Source organism: Madurella fahalii (genome assembly GCF_045866475.1).
Source record: "Madurella fahalii IFM 68171 DNA, scaffold_6, whole genome shotgun sequence".
NCBI classification, from domain to species: Eukaryota; Fungi; Ascomycota; class Sordariomycetes; order Sordariales; genus Madurella; species Madurella fahalii.
This window is the reverse complement of record NW_027263976.1, coordinates 2,852,537-2,876,768: the sequence shown is the minus strand read 5'-3', so window position 1 is coordinate 2,876,768 and position 24,232 is coordinate 2,852,537. Positions and strand designations below refer to the sequence as shown.

Below are 24,232 nucleotides of genomic sequence, written 5' to 3'. Positions count from 1 at the left end.
ACTACTCTCTGCCTGCATGGGAGCGGAAATGCTTGGGGGCCGGTCCAGACAAGAAAGACTCCTTGCTCCAGGTTTGTCACAGTGGCCGGTTTGAAAGCAAAGACATTATTTAATGACCATTCCCCATTGAATCAAGATAATGGCAATATCCCTTGGGCCACATATTCGTGCAACACTCAATAGCCGCCGAGAGGGAGTTGTCGCACGATCGGCTGTGTGCCCGGCCGCTTGCACTGACAGGTTTGAAGCGTCCTGATGCATCTCCCTCAACGCCCGAAAAAATGCCCATCACATCCAAACCTCCTATGCAGCGGTGGCTGACCAGAGTTGAGGCCACGCTGTTCCTCCCTGCTAAATGGAACTCCTAACTCCTTCACATCGAGGTGTCCAATTTATGTCAGACGGATCTCGGATCCAAACTGATTGATTGAAACACTGGGCTGCCAGGAGTCTTGGATGGGGCCTGAAACGACCCCACTTCTTCAGATCATTTTAGATTTAGCCTTGTTTGTTGGGATTCGAGCTTCGCCAAGAATCGGCCAGCGCGGCTTGGCTGCGGAGCAGCGTCGAGGCCGGTTGCGTCATCATCAAGACATCCGATACCTTGTGGGATGGAGTTGTGATGCCACGCTGGCTGTAGAGGCAGATAGCAGGCGTACTGCGTAGTATCATGAGTTGAGCCTTTTCTGTTTCCGCTGATGACATAATGAAGACACATCTAAAGACTCTGATATGCCTCGATCGCAAACGCCTTTCTCAGTAGCACCGCGATTGTTCTTAGAAAGCAGCAAATTCCCGCCCAGTGCCTCCGAACGCCTCAATGATGATGATGACCGAATCGCGTGAGCAGTGGTAGCAGCATCCCGACCACCGTCGCAAGAGTATCCCGCATCTGTAGCTTGCCTTGCCTTTTATGCGACGAACTTCCGCCATCAGAATACCCATTAGCGCTCGCGTGGTGGTCGTGGCCTGCGGAATGGTTCTCCTCCTGCATGGCATGCATCGCGACGTACCTTGGGGCCGATATCAGTGGGATGCATCAGGAGAAGCTGAAGAAAAGCCACTTACAGGAACGTCCCACCGCTGAATAAAAGGAGCATACCAGTCCACCAGTGAGCGGACTCGCCCTCCATGTTCTCGCCGCCGATTAGGGAGACGATAAAATATGTCGAGAGTGCTCCGGCGGGAGCTGCTAGGCTAAAGACCATGAGGTGCCATCGAGCCGCCCGTTTCGATAGACCTTGTTTCAACAGGATAGAAGTTAAACCAAAGGCAGCAGGGGCTTTGTGCACCAGAATTGCAAAGAAAATTATAAGCCCGACATTCAAGTTGGATGTCGTGGCCGATGCGCCCATGGCGATCCCGTCCGCTGCGGCATGGATGACCAAACCTGTCGTTGTGGCTAGGCTGCGCGTTTGCTTAGGTGACGGCGTCAGAGAACCCAAGAACCCATCCGACTCCTCATCACCAGCCGCACTTGGCCCGGCCAGATTATCCAAGCTCACATGCCTGCTCGTCGGGGTCGATTGGAACTTGTCCGTGGCATGGCGCGGCAGCCGGTCAATGAGGAACATTAGGGCGAACCCGATGACCAAAGCGAACCCAATATGGAATGCGGGTAGTTCCGGTTGTACTAGCGTGCTCTCGTCCCTTCGTCGTCTGCTCGGCGGTGTGACGTGCTCTGAGTGCGCCCCTGTCGCCGCAAGAGCCTCAATGCCCTCCGGCACGATGACTATCAGACAGCTCCCGACAAGCAACCCAGCGCCAAGGGAAGCGACGAATCGAAGTTGAGGCTGTGAGAGGGAAAACGACAACGGGAGCACACCGGCCATAAAGGAGCTGCCATACAGACATTGGTCAACTTTTATATGATAGAGGGAAGGCGGGGACATTGGGATCGACATACGCGACGGCCATGACCACCTGCCCAGAGCGATTGATTAGCACGTGTCGCCATCGTCGCCCAGCGCCGAAGCGGGGCTCGACTCACAGAGGTCACAATGAGAAATATCAAGCTGGCCATCTTGAACGGCTATCAATGGTTATACCGCAAGCCGCGCTCTCCGTTGGCGATTCATGGGCACAAGCAGACAGAAGCATGCGGGGTGTTGGATTAGGTTGCAGTGTTTCCTGGCGAGAAGCCGCTCGCTGGAAATTGCTCGGTTTGGCCAGTCTGTTGGACCCTTCGCAATTCAGGCAGATCAGCTCGACAGCGGCTACATCCGACCGCAAGCCACGGCCGATGCCCCGCACAAGTTCCCGTCACACTTAACCACAACTGGCTAGCGTCTTGCGCTTTTGCACGCACCCCTGTTTTCAACGCACGTACCCATCAATGTGTACAACAGGCCCGAGTCCAAGACCCTACCTTGTCTGCGAAAATGGCTCCGAAGCGATCCGTTCAAGGGTAGAAATGGGCGCTTATAAGACAGCAGGAGCCTTCTTTCAAAGAAAAAGACCTCTGTGCCTGCCTTCACTTAACCCCCAATCCCAACCCATGCCTTTGTTCCCGCGGTGCACTGTACACACCAGGAGGTTAAAGATATAGACAACCACATCCCATTAACTAGAGCAAGAAACTACACCCCCGGGAAGCTGGTTGGTAAAGCCAGAATGACAAGGAATTCTTCTACAGAAATTAAAGTAAAATAAATACTTTTCCTCAAGTTTAGTAGCACAAATAGTGACCGGATCAACAACACAGTTGTTTGGCATCTAAAACACTGTGTGGAGAAGGGACGGCTCGAGCTTTCAATTAATGGAACCGTTTCGACCGCGACTTGCAAGCGCGTCTCGCGATCCTAAATCACTTCAAAGTTGCCATTGCTGCTCAGCACTTTCATTTGTACCCAGCAGCACTCCCCCAAGAAAGTGAGGCTTCTATATTCAGCGTCATCCACCATGTCTTCAGGCGACGCTTGTAAGCAGCTAGAATATCCCAATTCATCTCAACGCGAATCGCTAACATTCGACAGGGTCGTCGTCGTCCAATGACGCGCTCGTTCTGTCCCTCGTCGCACCGACTCCGACCGGCGTCAAGGCTCTTGGGCACAGCTTCCACCCGAAATTCACATACCCAATATTCGGCGACAGTGAGGAGATCTTCGGCTACCAAGACCTCCAAATTAACCTTCGATATAATGCGAGTGATATGCGACCGAACCTCTCTATCTCCTACAGCAAGAAGTTTTCAGCTGTCGGCGACACCGAGGCCGCAGATATCAATGGTATCTTACATGACTTCTTGCCCGAAGTGGCCTTTCAGAAGAAAAGCGAATTTGAGACGGCGATCAAGAACGTCCCGGAAGACTGGACCCCTCCAGGCGCGTTGGTCACGACGTTCAGCACCCTGGACAGCACCTTTGAGGTCTGGAAGGGGAGCTTGATGGATCCTGCCGTCAAGCAGCTAGTCAAGCGTATCCAGATTCTCGTGCCGCTCTTTATTGAAGGCGGGAGCGAAATTTCAGTGGATGACGCAGATTCGGACAGGTGGACGGTCTTCTTCCTTTACCAGAAGCGAACGCCCTCCGGCGATTCCACCCGATCCCCTTACGTTTTCGCCGGCTACTGCACTGTATATCGTTTCTTCCACTTCCGCCTACCTACAACTAGCCCCTTGCAAAACCCGGCCGACCTTCCTCTCGGCGGAGGAGACTTTGACCTATCCGAGCTCCCTTGCCGCACCAGGATTTCGCAATTCGTCATCATCCCGCCCTTCCAGAAGAAGGGCTTAGGACCAAAACTATACAGCGTCATCTTTGAAGAGTATATCAAGCACAAGCAGACGGTTGAGATCACAGTTGAAGACCCAAACGAGGCTTTTGACGACCTGCGCGACATCGCAGATTTGCACTACCTGCGGCGGCTGCCCGAGTTTCAGGCCCTGCACATCAACACAAGCGTTGTCATCCCGAAGACCGGCCCCGCGCCCAACAACATCGTCGACAAAGCCGCCTGGGATGCGGCGCGCTCCAAAGCCAAGATCGCCCCCCGCCAGTTTGCCCGCGTCCTCGAGATGCATCTCATGTCGAAGCTCCCCGAGCCCGTACGGCCCGGAATCTTGCCGGACAAATCGGCGACAAAGGCGACCAAGGAGCAAGAACACGAGTATCGCCTCTGGAGACTGATGGTGAAGAAGAGGATATACCGACACAACAAGGACGCACTAGGCCAGCTTGAGATTCCCGAACGCATCGAGAGGCTCGAGGAGACCGTGTCAAATGTCGGGTTTGACTACGCGCGACTGCTGATCAAGGCGGAGGAGCAGCAGAAGTACCTGTCTGCTGCCAATGGCTCGACGGCTAATGGGAAGCGCAAGGCGGATGAGGATGGTGAGGTGCCGGTGAACAAGAAGGCGAGGGTTGAGGAAGAGTGAATAGGCTGTTTCCTGGCTCTTGTGCTAGGTATCTCGTCTAAGCCTCTCGAGATTCTTTGATGCGGGCAGTCACGGAAGGGGAGTGATGAGCATGTGTGCAATTGGTTTGGGTGTATGACCTGAGCGGCTATGTAAACTTCGCGGCGTTACGGCGATATTAGGTGGTCCTATTATGGATGCATAGGATCTTATTGATTTCAGGGGAGACTACAGCCGACGTATTTCATGTTAGATCCTGTCTATCGGATTGTAAACCACGGTTCTGCGGGGACGAAGCTTGTAAACGACAAGCCATACTCAATTATGTCGGCTTGCTTTTCTGTAATGCGCTAACTGCCTGTTGTTATCATCATTCACCCTTTCCCTTTTCTCTTTCATTCTCTTATTTCTCCGCTCCGTATCCCACTTCCCCTACGCTCCGACCTTCCTCACCGGTGATCCGTCCCGGAGGATATGATGAACCCGACCAGTGTCGTCATCGTTCCTTTCATCGATGGCATTTCGTGGATGAGCTCCCACGCCGAAAAAGTTTTCTATGGCCTGAAACGTCAGGTTCGCTTACTGTTTAAAACACAGATCTATCCCAAATCCCATCAGAACCGGAAGAAGCATACCGTATATCTGGACACCCACAAGCTAGGCATAACGAGGCCTACTGGAACTGATTACTCGGAAACCGAGTCCCATTCACCCCCTGCACGCCCTGGCCCAACTGACTCGCCACTACCGTCGCCTCCCTCACCGCCCGCGCGACCGTCCCCCTCACCCTCCCTTCCTCTAGTACCAACAACCCCCCAATCGTACACCCACCGGGTGTGCTGACCTTATCCCTCAGCAGCGCGGGATGATCCCCGTTCAGCACGAGCCCCGCAGCGCCCTTCATGGTCTGCGCCGCCATCCTCTGCGCTTCGGCGCGCGGCAGGCCCATGGCGACGGCCCCGTCTATCGCCGCCTCCAGCATGAGCGCAAAGAACGCGGGGCCGCTCCCGCACAGTGAGGTGCACACGTCCATGGTGGACGGCGGGAGATAGACCACCTCGCCGATGCGCTTGAAGATCCACGTCACCAACCCCATCGTCTCCGGGTCGAGCGGCGGGTTGGAGATGCCGATGACGGTCATGCTCTCGCGGATGAGCGAGGCCGTGTTGGGCATGGCGCGCACGACCCGGCAGTTGGGCACGGCGACGCCGCCGTTGGCCGTAGCGAGGGTGCTCCCCAGTTGCGCCTCGGTCACGCCGGCCAGGATGCTGATCAGGAGTTTGCCCTCCAGGGCGGCGGCCATCCCCCGTTCGCAGAGGACCTCTTGCACCATGTAGGGCTTGCAAGCAAGGAGGATGATGTCGGCGTTTTCGACTGACCGGACGTTGGCGTTCTGGGCAATTATGACAGAAGAGGCGTGGGACGAGAAGGTGGCTTTGAGCTTCTTGGCGGATTCGGGGCGTCGGACGCAGGCGATGAAGCGAGAGGGGAGGCGTGTGGTTGCGGACGTTTCATAGAGCGGCGTTGAGGTGCCTGAGGCCGGCTTGTTGACCTCCTGCATTTCATCGAGGGAGGCTAGAATGCCGGAGAGGATGGCAATGCCCATTGTGCCTGAGGAACGTCAGAATACAAGTTCTCAGCATGAAAACTGAATGGAAGGGAAGACTTACCGCAGCCCAGGACGGCCATAGTGAGCTCGGAAGAGCCGTTGCCATTTTGTAACGGATTCATTCTGATTGTGCGCTTGCGATGGTTGTGTGGTGTTGTTTGGGTTGATGAGATTGGCAATGCCGATAGCCGGAGGTAGATTTCAAAGGGCTGTGTTAAATGAGTGCAAGTGAGGAACCCCTTCTTATGTAACGAACAGGAGGACAGCTAGTTCGAAGCCGAGAGTTTACGAGATAATACGGACGGGATCGGACCGTGATTCTGATTCAGTTTCCGAATAAACCACCCGCAATGGATAGAAACATATGATATACCTGAATCTCCTGCAGCCTTTCACATGCACTCTCGACACCTCTCGCCAGCCTCCCTGTCGAGACAAAAGTTTTGCAAAGATCCAACGCCAACTTTGCCCCGCGCCTGGCCAAATCCATCCCACCTTTTCTCACCGCCTGCTTTAAGGAGCTTAGCGTAGACCCCACGTCCCTGCAGTTGGAATCGGCGCGCCAAGATGCGACATGCCCTTTCCTTACCACAAAGACTGTGGGGAGCGCTGGCTTCCAGTCCCCAGAGGAGCAGTAGCAACAACACCCGCGAAGCCAGCTTCCACATGATCATCCTTTGAAGCATGCTCAGAGGGGACCGAAACCCGCAATAGCAGTCGAGAAGCGCCAACTGACAAGAGAAGCGAGGGACAAGCGACTACGACGCCAACACAATGGCTGACCCGTTCGAGGTGCGCATGCGCTTCACAAACCAACTCCGCCAGCTCAACGCCTCGGTGACTTCGGCTCAGAAGGCAGCACAGTATGCGCTGAGATACCGAGACATGGCCGAGGATCTACACTCGTGCATCCTGGAGCAGCTCGAGAGGGTAGGTGGAGCAGATTCCTTGCATGGTTGAACTGGTTGGTTTGTCAAAGGGCGGTTGGTATTGGCTGACCAAGAGAGAACAAACAGAACAACATGAACACTCGAGCCAACATTATGTTTTTTATTGAACATTTCCTTGACATGGCTCATAAAGATGGCCATGTCGACTACGTAGGCATGATGCAGCGCGATATTATCCGTGTGGTAGATGCCGTAGCTCCAGACGATGGCTCGGGGGCGGCAAATGTCAAGGTTGTACGGAAGGTGAAGCTCTCTCTCTCGATACCATCTTTAGCTTCATATGTTAATTCCCCAATCCTATCTAGGTCCTCAATGCTCTCCAAGACAAATCCTTCCTCGAAGTTGAAGCTGTCACCCAAATCGAAGAGGTCCTGAAAGAGCGGGAAACGGCGGCGCAGGACATTGCTATGTCATCCCCGCCCGACGCAGACGGGGCTTTAGGCCCCATGGTCGCCGACAGCCTCGGTGACATGCCCCCGTCACAGACGGTCCCACCGCCGTACAGGAAAGAGGGTAGCGCACCGGCCGGCCTGGACAAAAAACAAATCGAGCAGCGCATAGAGGAGGACCGGGAGCGGCACAAACGGCAGCGCGAGAATATCTGGGCGGTGCCCGGGACGGACGAAGCCGAGTTGGACAAGCTGTGGGAGGAAACGAGCTCGCTCGGATCGGATGACCATCGCATGGGCGAGGAGGAGTATCAGGAGTGGAAAGCACAATTTTCGAGTGCCTGTCCGCACCGCAGGGAAGAGAAGACGAATGGGGAGGGGCATCCTTGATGTCTGGGTGTGTTGTGAACTTGGAGCAAACTGCATTGGCTGGCGTTCCTCTTATGGCTACGGGGGCAGTAGACTGCGGCGTTGGGCTAAAAACGGACCGAGGGAACATGTCTTTTGCTTTGAAAGGGGCATTTTTGGGTAGGTGGGGATAGCATCGAAGGCTGACCTCAACAATGGGAGATGGCCGTACTTGGGGAAATTACTCCTGTATAACCATAGATACCCAATGCAGAGGTGATTGCTTGGTATATATCGAGTTATAATGTTACATGGTCTTTTTGTACATGCAGCGAAAAACGCCGCAGGCTGGTCTGTAATCGTAACATGCCGGTCTGGCCTGCCTGGTCCGCGTCTCTGCTTGTCGAACCATTAGCTAGCGGCCCTCCCCATGCCATCCCCGCCCCTGAACATCACTCTCTACTTTACTCCATGACCACCGTGGCACCCAGCTCCTTCATCGCCGCCACAATCTTCTCGGCGTCCTCCTTTGGTACGGACTCCTTCATGACCTTGGGCGCGCTCTCGACGAACTTCTTGGAGTCTACTAAGCTGAGACCGAGCAGATTCTTGACCTCCTTGATAACCTTGGGCTTGGCGGCCGCGTCGAAGGCCTGGAGCTTCAGGGTGAAGAGTGTCTTCTCGGCAGCGGCGGGGGCTGCCTCCTCTTCCTCGGCTACGGCTGCAGGGGCGGCGGCGGGGACTGCAGCGGCGAAGCCGCCAACGGGGAGATCGGGGATGTTGAGGCGCGACTGTTTGGCGCGAAGGGCGCATTGGGTTAGCAACCAAGTGGTCTAGAGCATATGGCGGTCTGTTTTACGCACCTTCAGGCTCGCAACCAGGTCTGCCGTCTCCAGCAGCGTCAATTGGCTGATCTGGTCGACAATGGCGGCGATCTTGGGGTTCGCTGCGGCCTCAGTCGAGTTGTACCGCCGCGTCATGCGCTGCTGCTGGAGGAAGGAGCTCGAGGCGCGGATCGGTGTGCTCGTGCGGAGCTGGCGGGCGCAGCATTGCGCTGCGTACCTGCAGGACAGCGACATGGCGGGCTGGAGTGTGCGGAGGAGCTGGAAACGACGGGTGTCGGCCTGTTAGGGCGTCGGGATTGGCGTCGCGATGGAGTGCTGCGGTGTCGTGAATCCCCGAATTTTTTTGGCCGTCGTTCGAAAAGTCTACCGGCCTGCCATTGATTGGCTGGCGCTGAGCAAGTGACTTGGTACTTTGCCGGGCAGGGACGGCAGGAGCAAAATAAATCCGAGCACAGGCCGTGCCGGGCCTTGGCCGGGGCTGCTGGGCTGCTGGGGCTGCTCGGGCTTCCACTACAGTACAAGTCACAGGGGCCCGTTCCCCAAGCTCTAGCGGGCTCTCGCCCCGGTCTCCCTTCTGCAGCCTGTCCCCGCAGGCGCTGCCCCACTATGCACGGCTGGATGGAGGGAAAAAAAAAAAAAAAAAAAAAAAAAAAAGTTGAGATAGGAATTGGGAATCAGTAGCAGGTTCACATTTACATGAACTCACTTCGATAAACACGCCATCTCCGACGCCCGAAGATGGCCACGATCGACGTGAGCCGGCAGAGGGAATCTCTGCTCAGTGATGCGGCAACATTGCAACATTTGCCGCCTGAGCTGCTACTCGTGATCCGGGACCATCAGTCGACCCAGCTTTTAGAGGCAATCGCCAATGCAGCCCTCCATGCCCCTGCCACCGACAGGATATTTGCGCATTTCGGGTCTGTATTCGCCGATATCTGCGCACGATGGGTTCTGTCTTATCCAAAACTCGATGTGAAAGTCCTTGCGTCGTTTGCCAGGATTCTGCCCTTCGCCCAGTCACTGTCCGTCTTCCTCATCTCTCATCTTGAAGGAAGGGGGGCAGGCATATCCGGAGGCCCTGGTGCGAGGCCGCTCGAGTCTCTCGACTTGAAATCTTTTCACGGTGCAGACCTTCCCGTCGTCCTCCTGGCCCTGTGGAGGCTCAACAATTTTGACAAGAGAACATTTTCGCCACTTTCAAGACCCTCCGAGCTCCAAGCCCTGTTCGCACACCAAGAGCCTGCAGTCAGATATCTCGCCGTCAGGATCTTTTGCCAGCTCCATGACGCTTCTGACCAGAAACTTGAGGCTCTTCTCGGCAAGCACGTCCAGAGGGATGCCGGCCTCGTTGCAGATTTGGACGGGAGGAAGGCGGATTATGTGTTTCTGAGTCTGTATGAGGACGCAAGGAGTCAAGATGTCCGGCGCCTTCGCAGTAGTATTCAAGCAGCTGGGCCTGCCGAGCCTCCTCAGCCGCGGATTCCAATGCAAAATCTAACCCCTCTTGTTGTCAAGTATGGCAAGACAGTCGTCCCGCGGCCGTTGGGTCCCGTGAACACGCTAAGCACCTTAGCACTCACACCAGTCACTGTTGAAAATCTCGAGAACCTCGGCAGCTTGTTGCAGCAGTCAGGCCCTATTTTGCTTCATGGGTTATCCGGGGCTGGTAAGACGTCCCTGGTTCATGAGATCGCGAGGGAGCTGGGCAAGCAGAAGCAGCTTGTGACACTGCACCTAAACGAACAAACCGATGCCAAAATGTTGCTTGGCTTGTACACGACAGACTCCAAACCTGGATCCTTCCAGTGGCGCCCCGGTGTCTTGACCACGGCAGTGAGGGAAGGAAGATGGGTCTTGATTGAGGATCTCGATCGCGCGCCAACCGAGGTCATGAGCACCCTGCTGCCGCTCATCGAACGTGGAGAACTGCTAATACCCGGCCGTGGGGAGAGGATTCGGGCATCTAGCGGCTTCCGCATCTTTGCTACCGTCAGGACATTGCTCGGCATGAACGATAGGGAGAATCTGCCGAATCTGATCGGGCTGCGCCTCTGGCACCTTCTACACGTCAAGGCTCTGCCCCGGGATGACCTGAGAGACGTTATCAACGGCAGGTATCCCCTGCTTCACAAGTACACCTCTGGAGTGCTGGCCGTGTTCGATCGGCTCATCGCCTCCACTAGCGGCTCGACTCGCCTGTCTCTCGGCCGAACCGCCCTTGACCGGCCCATTGGCACGAGAGACCTCCTGAAATGGTGCGCCAGACTAGAGGACATCCTGCGCGCGGCTGGGTGCAAGACAGGCGATGAACCTATCACAGACACTACGAGAGATCGAATGTTCCTCGAGGCCGTCGACTGCTTTGTCGGCAGCATGCATGAACCATCGTCGCGCAACATCTTGATCGCGGCGATTGCCAAGGAGATGCATCTTTCTCCTGAGAGGGCACAGCACTACTTGACTAGCTACATCCCGGAGTTGGAGGACAGCGAGTCGAGGTTGATCGTTGGGCGCGCGTCTTTTATCAAACCGAGACGGACGAGCAGAGTGACCAAATCAAAGAGGCCATTCGCTACGACAGTGCATGCCAAGAGGCTGCTTGAACAGATTGCAGTCGCTATCAAGCACCGGGAGCCCTTGCTGCTAGTCGGTGAGACCGGTATCGGCAAGACGACCGTGGTTCAGCAGTTGGCAGAGTCGCTGGGCCACCAAATAGTTGCGGTCAACCTGTCGCAGCAGAGCGAGGCAGGCGATCTCCTGGGCGGATTCAAGCCAATCAGCTCACAGACCCTGGCAATGCCCTTGAAAGACGAGTTTGAGGATCTCCTCGAGAAAACGGGGGTTTCTGTCGAGAAGAACAAGGAATACTTGGAACGCATTTCCAAGCGGTTCGCCAAGGGCCGGTGGAAAGAGGTCTCCAAAGAGTGGCGGAAGGCGCCCAAGATGTTTGAGGCAATTCTAGCCAAGCTAGAGAGCAGCCAGGCTCGTACGGGGAGCTCGGAGGACCAGCCTGCGAAGCGCCGGAAGACTGAGTCAACGAAGCTGCAACGTCTACAGGATCTCAAGCCACGGTGGGAGTTGTTTTCTCAGAGCCTCGACCAGTTCGACCGACAGATCGCCAGCGGCCCAGCCGGGTTCGCATTTGCCTTCGTCGAGGGCAAGATTGTCAAGGCCGCGAGGAACGGCGACTGGGTCTTGCTCGATGAGATCAACCTCGCTTCTCCCGACACCTTGGAGAGCATCGCCGGGCTTTTCCAGACCACACCATCTCTTCTGCTTTCGGAGACGGGGGAGATTGAGAGGATCCAGGCGCACCCGAATTTCCGGGTATTCGGCGCCATGAACCCTGCCACGGATGTTGGCAAACGTGATCTTCCGCTCGGTTTGAGATCCCGATTCACTGAGATCTATGTCGGGAGCCCCGACAGGGACAAGAAAGATCTGCTCACCATCATCAAGACATATTTGAAAGGAAACAACAGCAGCATTGATCGGCTGGCAGATGATGTTGCGGATCTCTATCTCGAGATCAAGAAGCGAGCAGAGCTCAAGACCTTGGTGGATCAGGCCAACGAGGTGCCTCATTTCAGTCTTCGCACCTTGACCAGGGTCTTAACATACGCCAATGACGTTGCACCTTTCTACGGCCTTGAGCGTGCTCTCTATGAAGGCTTCTGCATGTGCTTCACAACATTGCTTAGCGAAGAGTCAGAGCAGACGGTCATGCCCCTGATCCGCCAACATTTGCTGAAGCGGTCAAATATCCTCACCCAGCCCCCGAAGCGACCCAACGACGGGAAGAATTATGTCTCATTCAAGAACAGGAATAAAGACCACCAGTACTGGCTATTGCAAGGAAACGAGACGCCCGTTGAGAGGGAAGACTATATCATCACGCCTTATGTCGAGCGGAATCTCTTGAACCTGGTCCGCGCGACATCGACTCGCAGATACCCAATATTGATTCAGGGTCCGACTTCAGCCGGAAAAACGAGCATGATTGAATATCTAGCCAACTACACCGGGAACAAGTTCGTGCGGATCAACAACCACGAGCATACAGACCTCCAAGAGTACATTGGTACATACGTGTCAGACTCGGAGGGAAAACTCAAGTTCCAAGAAGGCGTGCTCGTCCAGGCAATGAGGGAAGGATCGTGGATTGTGTTAGACGAGCTAAACTTGGCACCCACCGACGTACTCGAAGCTCTCAACCGTCTCCTCGATGATAACCGGGAACTTCTGATCTCTGAGACACAAGAGATCGTTCGGCCGGCAGAGAACTTCTGCTTGTTCGCCACCCAAAATCCCCCGGGCTTATATGGAGGCAGAAAGGTCTTGTCACGGGCGTTCCGTAACAGATTCCTTGAGCTTCATTTCGATGACATCCCGGAGAGCGAGTTAGAGACCATCTTGCAGAAGCGAAGCCGCAACACCGCGCCATCAGACTGTCGTCGTATTGTTGCCGTCTACAAGCAGCTCACCCGCCTTCGTCAAGAGAGCCGCGTTTTCGAGCAAAAGAACAGCTTCGCTACGCTCAGAGACCTCTTCCGTTGGGCGTTGAGAGAGTCAGACACGCGTCAAGAGATTGCAGAGCACGGCTTCATGTTGCTCGCTGAACGTGTACGAAAACCTGAGGAGCGAGACGAGGTCAAGAAGGTCATTGAAGAAATCTTCAAGGTGACGATTGATCCGGAGCGTCTCTATAACCTAGAGATTGCCCCTGAGCTGAGTAACGTTCGAGCAAGGAACAGCCAAGGGGTCATCTGGACGAGGGCAATGCGGCGTCTGTATGTGTTGGTGAAGCGCGCCATTAAAAACAACGAGCCAGTTTTGCTTGTGGGCGAGACGGGCTGCGGTAAGACGACCGTTTGTCAGTTGCTGGCCGAGTTCGAAAAGAAGGAATTGCATATCGTCAATGCTCACCAAAATACCGAGACTGGAGATCTGATCGGTTCACAGAGGCCGGTGAGGAACCGTGGAGCCATCTTGGAATTGCTGCTTCGAGATCTCTCGGAGGCCGCAGGTATCCTGGGAAAGGGCAAAGATTCGCTGGAGGCACTGCAGGAGTGGTTCCGCTCTCTTGTCCCCGAAGACCTTGCTAAGCTACCGGAGCCCCTCAGAATGAGAATTCACGCTGGAACGACAAGAAGCAAAGCGCTCTTTGAATGGAGTGATGGTAGCCTGGTCCATGCAATGAAAGAAGGCAGCTATTTCTTGCTCGACGAAATCTCCCTTGCAGACGACTCGGTCCTGGAGCGTCTTAACTCAGTACTCGAACCACAACGCAGCCTCCTTCTCGCCGAAAAGGGTATCACCGACTCCTTTGTCCAGGCCACTGGAGGTTTCCAATTCTTCGCCACCATGAATCCTGGTGGTGACTTTGGCAAGAAGGAGCTCTCTCCAGCGCTGCGGAACCGCTTTACCGAAGTTTGGGTGCCGGCATTTACAGAGGTTGACGATGTCCATGACATTGTCCTCTCCAAGCTTGACAGCAGGTTCAAGCAGCGCGGCAAGAAGCAGGCTAAACCTATCTCGCGGATCATCGTCGAGTTCTCTTCCTGGTTTGGCAAGACTTTTCGTCCTTCCTCCGCCACCGCTTTCTCAGTTCGAGACATCCTTGCGTGGGTCGAGTTTATGAATGCGTGCCAATTCCCTTCTGCCGAGCTCTGTCTCCTACATGGAGCGGCAATGGTTTTCATTGATACCATCGGCGCTAATCCATCTGCGCTGGTGGCCGTCGACCCGAGAGAAATGGCCTCCCAACGGCACATGTGTCTTGAGCAGCTCAGCGGGTTGTGCGGCGTCGATCTTGCGCCGCTATACTTTCAGGTACCGCACGTCAGGATTGATGAAAATTTGATCTCGATCGGGGATTTCAGCGTGGACAGGTTGATGGCCGGGGGGAACATCGATGCAGGAGACGAGTTTAGCGTCCCGACAACAAAAATGAATGCTATGCGCGTGATTAGGGCACTGCGGGGGACGAAGCCAATCTTGCTGGAGGGTAACCCTGGCGTAGGCAAGACGACGCTGGTCACTGCGCTGGCAAGAGCTTGTGGGCGGCCGTTGACGAGAATCAATTTGTCGGACCAGACAGACTTGATGGATTTGTTTGGCACAGATGTGCCGGTTGAAGGGGCTGAGGCAGGAAATTTCGTTTGGCAGAATGCACCATTCTTGGAGGCAATGCAGAAGGGCGAGTGGGTGTTGCTGGATGTGAGTATATTCGGCCATTGGGTTTTAGTGAAGGTTTGCTAACTGTGTCTCAAAAGGAAATGAACCTGGCTTCTCAGACGGTCCTGGAAGGTCTCAATGCATGCCTCGACCACCGTGGAGAAGTTTACATTGCAGAGCTGGATCAGGTCTTCAAGCGACATCCTAACTTCAAGCTCTTCGCTGCCCAAAACCCCCACCACCAGGGCGGTGGCAGGAAGGGCCTTCCCAGCTCCTTCGTCAACCGCTTCGTTGTTGTTTACTCGGATGTCTTCACGAAGCAGGATCTGCTACATATCACTGCCAAAAAATTCGATACGATCGGAGGCAGGACCCAACACCAGCTCATCGAGTTCATGTCTAAACTCGACGACGAGGTCGTCAGCAGGAGGTCGTTTGGCGCGCTAGGCTCTCCCTGGGAGTTCAACCTCAGAGATACCCTCCGGTGGGGCGACCTGTTGACTTCGAGCAATGCTCTACTGGCCGGCCGACAACCAGATGACTATCTGGATGTGATCATTCGACAGCGCTTCCGGACGGGCCGAGACCGGCAAGAAGTTAACAGGCTCTTCGCGGAGATCTTCGAGCGGACCCCTCAGGACCATGGCCTCTACCATGACATCAACCCCTATTTTGCGCAGGTCGGGCTTGCTACACTGAAGAGAAACCCACTCTCACAACAGACCGCTTTCCCCTGCATCGATGTGGTGCCTAGACTCAAAGAGATCGAGTCGATCATGATTGCGATTGAGCAGGACCTTCCGTGTATCCTGGTTGGCCCGTCAGGCAGCGGCAAATCAGTTCTCTTGGCTCATGTCGCTGCGCTGGCTGGGAAGTCTCTCGTCATTTTCCCTCTCAACGCAGATGTGGACGCTATGGATCTCATTGGAGGGTTTGAGCAGGCGGATCCTCATCGGGAAGTCCAAGCTTGCTTGTCGAAGCTTCGGTGCGCTCTTCAGGACCGGATTCTGCGCACGCTTCCGGACCTTGTGCCCAATGCTGCGGTGGACTTGATGGCTGCTCTCCAGTCCATGACGGGAGATGTACACCAATACGAGAGCATCCTGCCGTTGATTGAGACTCTACAAGCGGATACACTCATCACTGATGGCATCGCCACGCTACTTTCGGAGACTTCAAAAGCCTTGCGCAAGCCATTGACGCTGGAAAATCCCCGCTTCGAGTGGCTCGACGGTGTAATCGTCCGCGCCGTTGAGGCCGGCGCCTGGCTCGTCCTGGACAATGCAAACCTCTGCAGTGCATCCGTGTTGGATAGACTCAACTCGCTCCTTGAGCGCCCGAACGGTATCCTCAGCATCAACGAGCACAGTGGGCCAGGGGGTGAGCCGAGAATCATCAAGCCCCATCCAGATTTTAGAATCTTCCTAACGGTCGATCCGCGGTACGGTGAACTTTCGCGGGCTATGAGGAATCGTTCAATTGAGATTTATCTCGATGGGTTGCCTATGGACATACCCGCTGTGCAGCGAATCGCGCCCGTTGATGGGAATCTGCGGCGATTCCACGCTGCAGCGAGAATGCTGGATGGGTCGTCTGATGGTGGGCAGCTCGTGCCCCTGGCTTTCGACATTCTATCTCTCGGTGATAGTAGTCGTATTGATGCGTACCTCCGGGCAATTCGCGAAGGATTGAGTGGCTCCTCACCAGCGCTGATACAATCATCTGCGGCCGTTCGACAATTGGACCAACTGCTGTCCTACATTCAGTCGGAAGACGCCAGCGCTCTGAGACAAGCAATTGCCAGTTTATACACTCCCTCTCCGGACAGGATGCTGATGCCTCTGCATCCACTGATTAACTCACCAACGATTCCTCTCCTAGAGCAAGGCCGTGGAGGGCTGGCATACTGGCTTGCCACTTGTTACGAGCTCTACCTCGACATTCAGAGCTGGGATAAGGCGATGGAATATCAACTCCGACAAGTTAATATCAGCAAACCATCCTCGATGAACCGACTCCAAAGGTCGTCTGTCTCAGATAAAATCGCCTCGTTGTCCAGAGACTCGACTGCTAATGCTAAGAGATTCCTTTCGTCAACGCTTCGAACACTCAAGGGGTCTGTATGCGAGAAAGCAGATGAGCCTGGTTCCTGGAAACAGCGCCGTGCGGTGCTGAGGAGGCTGATGCTGTTCTGGAAGCGGACTTTTCAGTCGTTGGTTGCGGCATCATTTGACGAGGCTCGATTCCAGGCGCACTTGACTCAGGGGTCAAGTCTCTTGCAGTCGAGCATGGCTACTCTACAAGAGATTGATGATCGAAAGCTACTTTCTACAATATCCGCAGACCTGGAGCGCGACTTTGTGGTCGGATTCAAACTCTCGAGCGGACTCAGCATGGAAACCCTTTGGCATCGCCTGCGTCCGGACCCAATTCCGGATTTGCAGACGCTAGAACAAGTCACGGAGATGGAGCGTCTTGCGGATCGCTTCGATTCGCTACGTTGGCGAGTCGATGCCAACATCTCAACTCTGAGAACTATTCAAGATGCCATGGCACGAGTATATGCTGTGATCAGAACAGGCAAGGGGGATGCTGCCGATCTAGTGAAGGACTTACAGTCGGAGATAACCACCCTTGAGTCGAGGGTGGGAGAACACTCTACCGCCCACCAACCATTTTTCACATCCAGCTTCGAGGGCCTGAGGCAAGCACTCGTCCTGCACCAAGTCTTCCAGGATGCAGTCATGCAACCAGGCTCCTCAGACGTGGCTGTTCTTTCCAGCATGCCCACCGTCAGCTTGATGCGGTTGCAGTGCCTAAGACGGACCGCTCTGCAAGCAGTGGACTACATCCTCGCTCAGGACAATAGCGAAATTCACCCTTGGGACGGTACCCTGTCTAAGTCGCTGCTGCTCAAATATGATGCAGCGTCATCAGCGAATCTGCATGAGTTGAGCTCTCTAGAGGTGGAAATGCCCATCATGGGGAGGGCCCTTACCAGCGCTTCCGAGGCGTTCGCGACGGATCCGCTTAAGAAGGCCGAGCAACTGCTTTTGAAGCTGATGGAGGAGGTGATATCTACTCACGATGAGACTTGTAGGGGACAAGTGACGACGGTCTACCAGAGTCTTCTAAGCCGTAAGGAACTCTTCCCAATTGATGGGGCCGACCTTTCAGCATGGCTTCAACAGGGCGACGTTGTCGAGGCTCCTCGGGGTTCTTTACCTACGCATCTCAACTCCATCTTTGGGACGTACTTCTCCAAGGCTTTGTTAGCGTTGGCGGCTGCAGCCAGGGGATCCCAGCCTCGATCTACATATACTTCCATTGCATGGGTCCGGTTCGCTCTGGGCTGTGTTCAGCTCTTCGTCCCTGACAAGATCTTCGACCCCCACCATCGGGCACAAATCGAAGCGGAGGAGCACCAGGAGTTGTATCACAGCCTGCAGAAACAGATAGCTGCTCTTGACGCGTTCGAGCTTGCTTTCACGGGCCAGTCGGCCGGTCTACGTTCGCAGCTTCTAGTGGAGGAGGCCGTAGGTTTGGGCGAGCCGCCGTCAGTCCAGCCAATCTACCGACCTGGCGGTGCTGAGCTCCGCAGCCTGCAAGGAGAGTTCAACAATGTCTTGAATGCGCTGATTCGGAGCGACGTCTCGGGGACGCACTTGCGCTCAGTAATCCCGTCGCCGTCATCGTCTGGCCAAGCGGCGGAAGAATTGGCGCTTGTTGAGCAGAATGTGGCGCTCCTGATCACTCGCTTGACAGCGAGGTTTGGGGCCTACCAAGACTTGACTTTACCCCTGGTCAGCTTCCTCCGTTGTTTAAGGATGGGTCTCTCTCTTAGCCGAGGCGTCGGCTCAGGTACCCCCGACGAGGAGGGTGACTCGCAGGCTCTGATGGGAGTTACTCCCTTCCTTGACGGCACTGTGTGGAAGGCTGAGACGGCATCTCTGCCACTTCGTTCGCTTGAGTTTCTCTCGTTCGTCCAGGTTGTTACGGCAGTGGAAGGCCTTGACAAACTCCCCGTCTTCCTGCGCCGTTCGCTTCATGAGTCCCTTGCGGCTTTTCACGAGGAATGGAGCAAGAAGCTAGAGGCCGACCGCAAGCTCGAAGAGAGCAAGACCAGCTTGTTCAGGTTCAAGGGAAGCCTGGAAGATCAGGAAGAGTATGACCAGGAAGAATTTGACCAGCTTTTCCCCGACTATTCACAGGATGACGAAGACGGCGTGCCCAAGCAAAAGAAATCTCGTCATGGCGGCCGTGAGCTGTCTGTCCTATTGGCGGAAGCGCACGAGAAGATCTTCCTATCAACTCCAGAAGCGCAGCAAAGCATCAAGGCATTGTGCACCCAGGTTTCTCGTAAGGTTGCGCGCGAGAAGCGTGGCAATGTTGGTGCCGAGCCCGAGTTAGACAGCAAGCTTCTTCCTGCTGCGATTTTGGTCTTTGAAGAGCAGGTGAAGGCCTTCAGCTCAAATGTTGACTCCTCCAACTACAACTTCTACACAGACGCCAACCTTGCCGAGGTTCGCAAGGTGCTCGGCCTCGTCAACGCCATCAAGAAGCGCTTCCTAGAGCTGCAGGGGATTGATGAGATTGGCCATCACCAGACACTGGCTGACGTGGTCCTCGCGTGCGATAAGGTGCTGGAGATGGCGATTGATGACCCTCTGGCAAAGCTCATCACCGCTATCGAACGTTTGCACGCCCACGTGTATGAGTGGCACGAGGGCGGCTGGGCCAGCAAGGCACATAAAGCTACAGCACTGTACGAAAAACTAAGGGATACTATCTGCGACTGGCGCGGTCTCGAGTTGTCGAGTTGGTCAAGATTGCTTGACGCCGAGGTCAAGAAGAACTATGACGATGCAAAGTCGTGGTGGTTCATCGCCTACGGGGCTGTGATTCTCGAGCCGTGCTCCATTCTACAGCAGGGCCTGGATCCCAGGGACCATGCTGTCAAGCTCCTGGGGATTCTAGAGTCTTACTTTACCGGTGCAAGTATGGGTCAATTTACTGCCCGCCTGGATCTTCTCAGGCAGCTTAAGAATCAGCTAGACTTGCTTATGCTGGACGAGCCCGCCCTGGGCCTGATCCGTGACGCTGTTCAGAACTTCATTGCCTTCTATAGCCGATACGAACGCAAGGTCGGCGACACTATCCGGGCCGGTAGGGCGCCGCTGGACAGGATCATGAAGGATGTTCTGTTGATGTCGAAGTGGCGGGACAAGAACATTGATGCGCTCAGGGAGAGTGCGCGCAAATCACACCAGAAGCTCTTCAAGCTTGTCCGCAAGTTCCGCGCTGTGCTAGAGCAGCCTGTCAAAGCGATCACGGATCAGGGACTTCCTGAAGAGGAGCACTCAAGCGTTACGGCTTCCGGAAACACGTTAGCGCGCCACGAGGCCGAGGCCAACAGAGAGGCAATATTGCTCTGCCAACATATGCTCCCAGGAATCGAAAACCACCCCCACTGGGGTAGGATGTCCAACCTCCCCGCCGTTCTCAAAGCCATGTCCAAGCATGGATCCGTCCCTGCTACTACGGTAAACGCTGCAGAGACACTGGACAGTTACATTTCGGATCTCGTCTCGTCTATCTCATCACTGAGGAAAGAAACCCCCGCCACGCTGACAGACGAAAACAAGGAGCTCGTCCGCCACCTCAAGACCCGCAAGGTCACCCTCTACAGCGATACCCTCAAGACTCTCCGCGCCATGGGCTTCAGCCGCAATCTAGGCACCAACCTCCTCCAACGGCAGAGCTCAACTCAGGTGGTTCTTGTTAGCTCAGGCGTTGTGCCTCCCATCGGGAATGGTTCCGAATTGGACGTGATCGAGTACTTCTACCACAAGACACTCGATCTCGCGCCGCTGTTCCGCCACGCTGCTCTGGAACATTCGGATGACTTGAATCGCGAGGTGGTGCATCGGAGTATTGGGTATCTGGAGGGGGTATTGCATGTCATGTTCCGGCAGCGACAGTTCCTATCTCGGGTTGCTATGGCAAAGAAAGAGCTAGATAAGGTCCTCGGTTTTGTCGGGGAGTTGTCGATGGGTGCGGATGCCTCCTTCATGCCTCAAGAACGCTTGACGAATCATACTCGGGTGGTTCGCTGGCTTGCACAGGTGCTAAAGTTTGGGGCCCACCTTGTGGATATCCATGGCAAGCTTGGTGGTGTCGAGAATGGGGGGGTTCGGCTCAGGCTTGAGGGATTCATGGAGACCATTGCGAAGCTCGATGCTACCCATGATAGCTTGCCTCGTCTCCCCGCCGGGTTCAGCTGCTCTAGCGTGGACAAGTACCAAGCCGACGTGGAGAGAGAGCTGGATCTCCTCCAGGTCGGTCTCGAGGAGATTGCGCGGGAGAGAGCTGACCTGGCCTTCGTGGTGCGGCAAATTCAGCTATGGACTAGCACCCAGATCGTGGAGGTCATCAACGGCACATCCAATGGCGATATCAATAGTTTTGCCGCGGCAGCGTTGACCCTCTCGACCAGGGTTCTCGTTGCACTGCAAAACTTCCAGAAGGCTGCCCAATCCCTGCCCCCGACAATAGAAGACGCCGGCTGGTTCATCCTATACAGCGACAACCTGCAAAAATCCATTGACGCCCTCCGTATGACCAAGATCACCGAGGAGGTTGAGGCACTCATTCACCACCTCAAGTCCCTCACTTCCAGCCAACCCGCCGCTAGTGCCGTCCTCCGCGTTATTCACCCAGTCCTCACGCAGTATTCCTCGGCCTGCGCTCAGAACCTCATTCAGTTCTCTGAGTTACACCGAACCACCTGCCGCCTAGGCTACTGCCTTTCGTCTTCCTTCGTCCAAATCTCGTCCCAAGGCTTCTGCACCCCGCAGGAGAAGAGCGACGAGAAATCCGGCGAGTCAGGCAACGTCGAGAGCGGCACCGGGCTAGGCGAGGGCGAAGGGGCGGAGGATATTAGTAAGGACATCAAGGCAGACGAGGACCTGTCCGAGCTGGCGCAGGACCCGAATAACAAGACTCAAGGCGAGATTGAGGACCACGAGGATGCGGTCGACATGGGCGAGGACGAGCTAGAAGGGGAGTTGGGAAGCGTGGCTGGGGAGGATGAACAAGACGAGGAGAACCAAGGCGATAAAGATAAGGACGGGGAGGAAGAGGAGGACGAGATGGAGGAGCAGGCGGGGGATGTGGACGATCTTGATCCGACGGCCGTGGATGAGAAGATGTGGGACGGGAGTGGCGAAGATGACGCGGACAAAGATCAGCAGGGGGAGAATGAGAAGGGCAAGAAAGATCAGGATCAGAGTGCGGCTGCTGAGGGGAAGCAAGAGGAGGAGAAGGTGGGGGATGAGCACGACGAGGGGAATGCGCCGCCGGAGGAGTCTAGGGAGCAAGGAGATGAGGACGCCGAGGCGGAACCTGGACAAGAGGAGGAAGGTATGCCGCAGGAGGAGTTGAATCGACAGGATCAGAATGTGCAGGAGAACGAGACTCTGGCGTTGCCGGAGGATATGGATATTGAAATTAATGACGGGGAGGAGGAGAGCGGGGACGATGACGATTTGGATGGACTGTCCGATGTGGAGAAGCCTGAGGAGAAGCCTGAGGAGAAACAACCCGATGTGCCGGAGGATTTATCTGGCGGCGGTGATGACGAGAGACGCGAGGAAGAACATCAGAAAGAGGATAACATTCCGGAAGAGGAAGCGGAGCAGGAAGATGAAATTGATGTGGCTGGGGACAGAGAGGAGGAGATGGATGTGGACATGCATGAGGAAGAGGAACAAGAGGAGGGTCAGGACGAAAAGGACGAGAAGAAGCCACCTCTTCCTGACGACGGGGCTGGTGCGGATCAAGACAATGCTGCGCCCAGCGATGTTCAGAGTGGAGGAGGCCAAGCCCAAGACGATGCCGACATGCAGAACGACGAGGCTGAGAATAAAGCTGGCCAGAGAGATCAAGGCGCGCTGGGCAAGCAATCGACCGAGGAGGACAAGGCGCCCGGCAACAAAGGTGCACTTTCAAGTCTAGACCAGGACCAGGGACCGTCTGATGAAGCCGAGGATATGGATTCGAAGGATGCTCAGCCGTTCAAGAAGCTCGGGGATGCGTTGGAGCGGTGGTACAGGAGCCAGCGGGATATCCAGGGTGCATCGGAGAACCAAGAAAAGCCGGAAAAGTCGGCCGATGACATGGCTAGAGCTGAATTCCAGCACCTTCAGGACGAGACTGCCGAGGCTGATACTCAAGCCTTGGGAACCGCCACCAACGAGGAAGCTCGGCCGATGGATGATGCGATGGCGATTGATGCAGAGATGGACGAGGGCCGTGACCAGGTTCTGCCTGAGGATGAGCAAGAAGGGGAAGACGAAGCAGATGTGGACATGCAGGATGTTGAGCCGACTGAGCCACAGGATGCTCCCAAGAACGACCGCGAGGACGGCCGATCCGGCGTTGCCACTCGAAAGGGAGCTTACGAGACTGATGAGAACGAGGGAACGCAACGGACCGAGGCTTCCCAAAATGAGCTCGAGGACGAGCAAATCCAGGAGACCTCCACCCAGCTTTCAGCTACGCACATCACCGAGCAAGACGACAAGGCCAGGCCCCTCCGCAGTTACTCAGAGGCCCTCGATATGTGGACTAGTTTTCAGACCAAAACACAGTCCCTCTCCCAATCCCTCTCCTCTCAGCTTCGGCTTATTCTCACGCCCACCCAGTCCACCAAACTCTCGGGCTCGTTCCGCACCGGCAAGCGCCTCAATATCAAGAAGATCATTCCATACATCGCGTCCAGCTACAAGCGTGACAAGATCTGGATGCGCCGCGCCATACCGTCCAAGCGCGCCTACCAGATCCTCCTCTGCGTAGACGATAGCTCCTCCATGTCGGACGACAATCGCTCCTCGTCAGGCCGCCTCGCCCTCGAGTCCCTCGTCATGGTCGCGCGTGCCCTGACGGTTCTCGAAGCCGGGCAAATCGGCGTGCTGGGGTTTGGGACGGACGTCTTTGTCGCGCACGCACTGACAGACCCGCCTTTTGCCTCGCACGACGCAGGGGCGAGGGTGCTGCAGAAATTTACCTTTGCCCAGGGCGGCACGGACATGGTCCGGCTCTTGCGGACGACGATCGACCATTTCCGCGAGGCCAGGGTCCTGCAGGCCTCGGCGCCGGGGAGCGAGGACCTATGGCAGCTTGCGCTGATCCTGTCGGACGGGCTCGTGCAGAGCAGGGATCATGCGCGGTTACGGCCGCTGCTGCGGGAGGCGATGGAGCAGAGGGTCATGGTGGTGTTTATTGTCATGGATGATGCCAGGGAGAGCAAGAAGGGCCATAGTGTCCTGGAGCTGAAGGAGGCGAGGTTTGGGCCGGACGGCGTACCCGTGATTCACCGGTACCTGGACTCGTTCCCGTTTCCGTACTATTTGATTGTGCATCATTTGGAGGATCTGCCGGGGGCGCTGGCGGCGCTGTTGAGGACTTGGTTCGCCGAGGTCAACTCTTAAGTGGCGTTTGATATAGTCTTGACTTTGTATTGCTCTGTTCTGATGTTTCGTTGTTTGGTCCTGGCT

The 24,232-nt window shown here is 55.5% G+C and overlaps 6 protein-coding genes across 6 annotated transcripts; 3 read left to right on the top strand and 3 right to left on the bottom strand.

Moving 5' to 3' along the window:
* Nucleotides 1–817: 817 nt before the first annotated feature.
* Nucleotides 818–2,023, bottom strand: MFIFM68171_10888 (uncharacterized protein; the record flags this gene model as incomplete). Its single annotated transcript, XM_071066307.1, has 4 exons — nt 818–1,013; nt 1,069–1,839; nt 1,907–1,923; nt 1,991–2,023. The coding sequence occupies 4 exons, from the start codon at nt 2,021–2,023 to the stop codon at nt 818–820; spliced, it is 1,017 nt and encodes a 338-aa protein (XP_070922408.1).
* Nucleotides 2,024–2,901: 878 nt separating this feature from the next.
* Nucleotides 2,902–4,375, top strand: HAT1 (histone acetyltransferase 1; the record flags this gene model as incomplete). Its single annotated transcript, XM_071066306.1, has 2 exons — nt 2,902–2,920; nt 2,976–4,375. 2 exons carry the CDS (start codon nt 2,902–2,904, stop codon nt 4,373–4,375), a joined length of 1,419 nt encoding a protein of 472 aa, XP_070922407.1.
* A 652-nt stretch (nt 4,376–5,027) lies between these two features.
* On the bottom strand, nt 5,028–6,085 carry PRO3 (delta 1-pyrroline-5-carboxylate reductase; the record flags this gene model as incomplete). Its single annotated transcript, XM_071066305.1, has 2 exons — nt 5,028–5,965; nt 6,025–6,085. The coding sequence occupies 2 exons, from the start codon at nt 6,083–6,085 to the stop codon at nt 5,028–5,030; spliced, it is 999 nt and encodes a 332-aa protein (XP_070922406.1).
* Nucleotides 6,086–6,737: 652 nt separating this feature from the next.
* On the top strand, nt 6,738–7,692 carry MFIFM68171_10885 (uncharacterized protein; the record flags this gene model as incomplete). Its single annotated transcript, XM_071066304.1, has 3 exons — nt 6,738–6,893; nt 6,980–7,156; nt 7,219–7,692. The coding sequence occupies 3 exons, from the start codon at nt 6,738–6,740 to the stop codon at nt 7,690–7,692; spliced, it is 807 nt and encodes a 268-aa protein (XP_070922405.1).
* Nucleotides 7,693–8,114: 422 nt separating this feature from the next.
* MNP1 (mitochondrial 54S ribosomal protein bL12m) lies at nt 8,115–8,729 on the bottom strand (the record flags this gene model as incomplete). Its single annotated transcript, XM_071066303.1, has 2 exons — nt 8,115–8,441; nt 8,514–8,729. 2 exons carry the CDS (start codon nt 8,727–8,729, stop codon nt 8,115–8,117), a joined length of 543 nt encoding a protein of 180 aa, XP_070922404.1.
* Nucleotides 8,730–9,233: 504 nt separating this feature from the next.
* On the top strand, nt 9,234–24,166 carry MDN1 (AAA ATPase midasin; the record flags this gene model as incomplete). The annotated part of the gene is made up of 2 exons (XM_071066302.1): nt 9,234–14,717; nt 14,774–24,166. 2 exons carry the CDS (start codon nt 9,234–9,236, stop codon nt 24,164–24,166), a joined length of 14,877 nt encoding a protein of 4,958 aa, XP_070922403.1.
* Nucleotides 24,167–24,232: the final 66 nt, after the last annotated feature.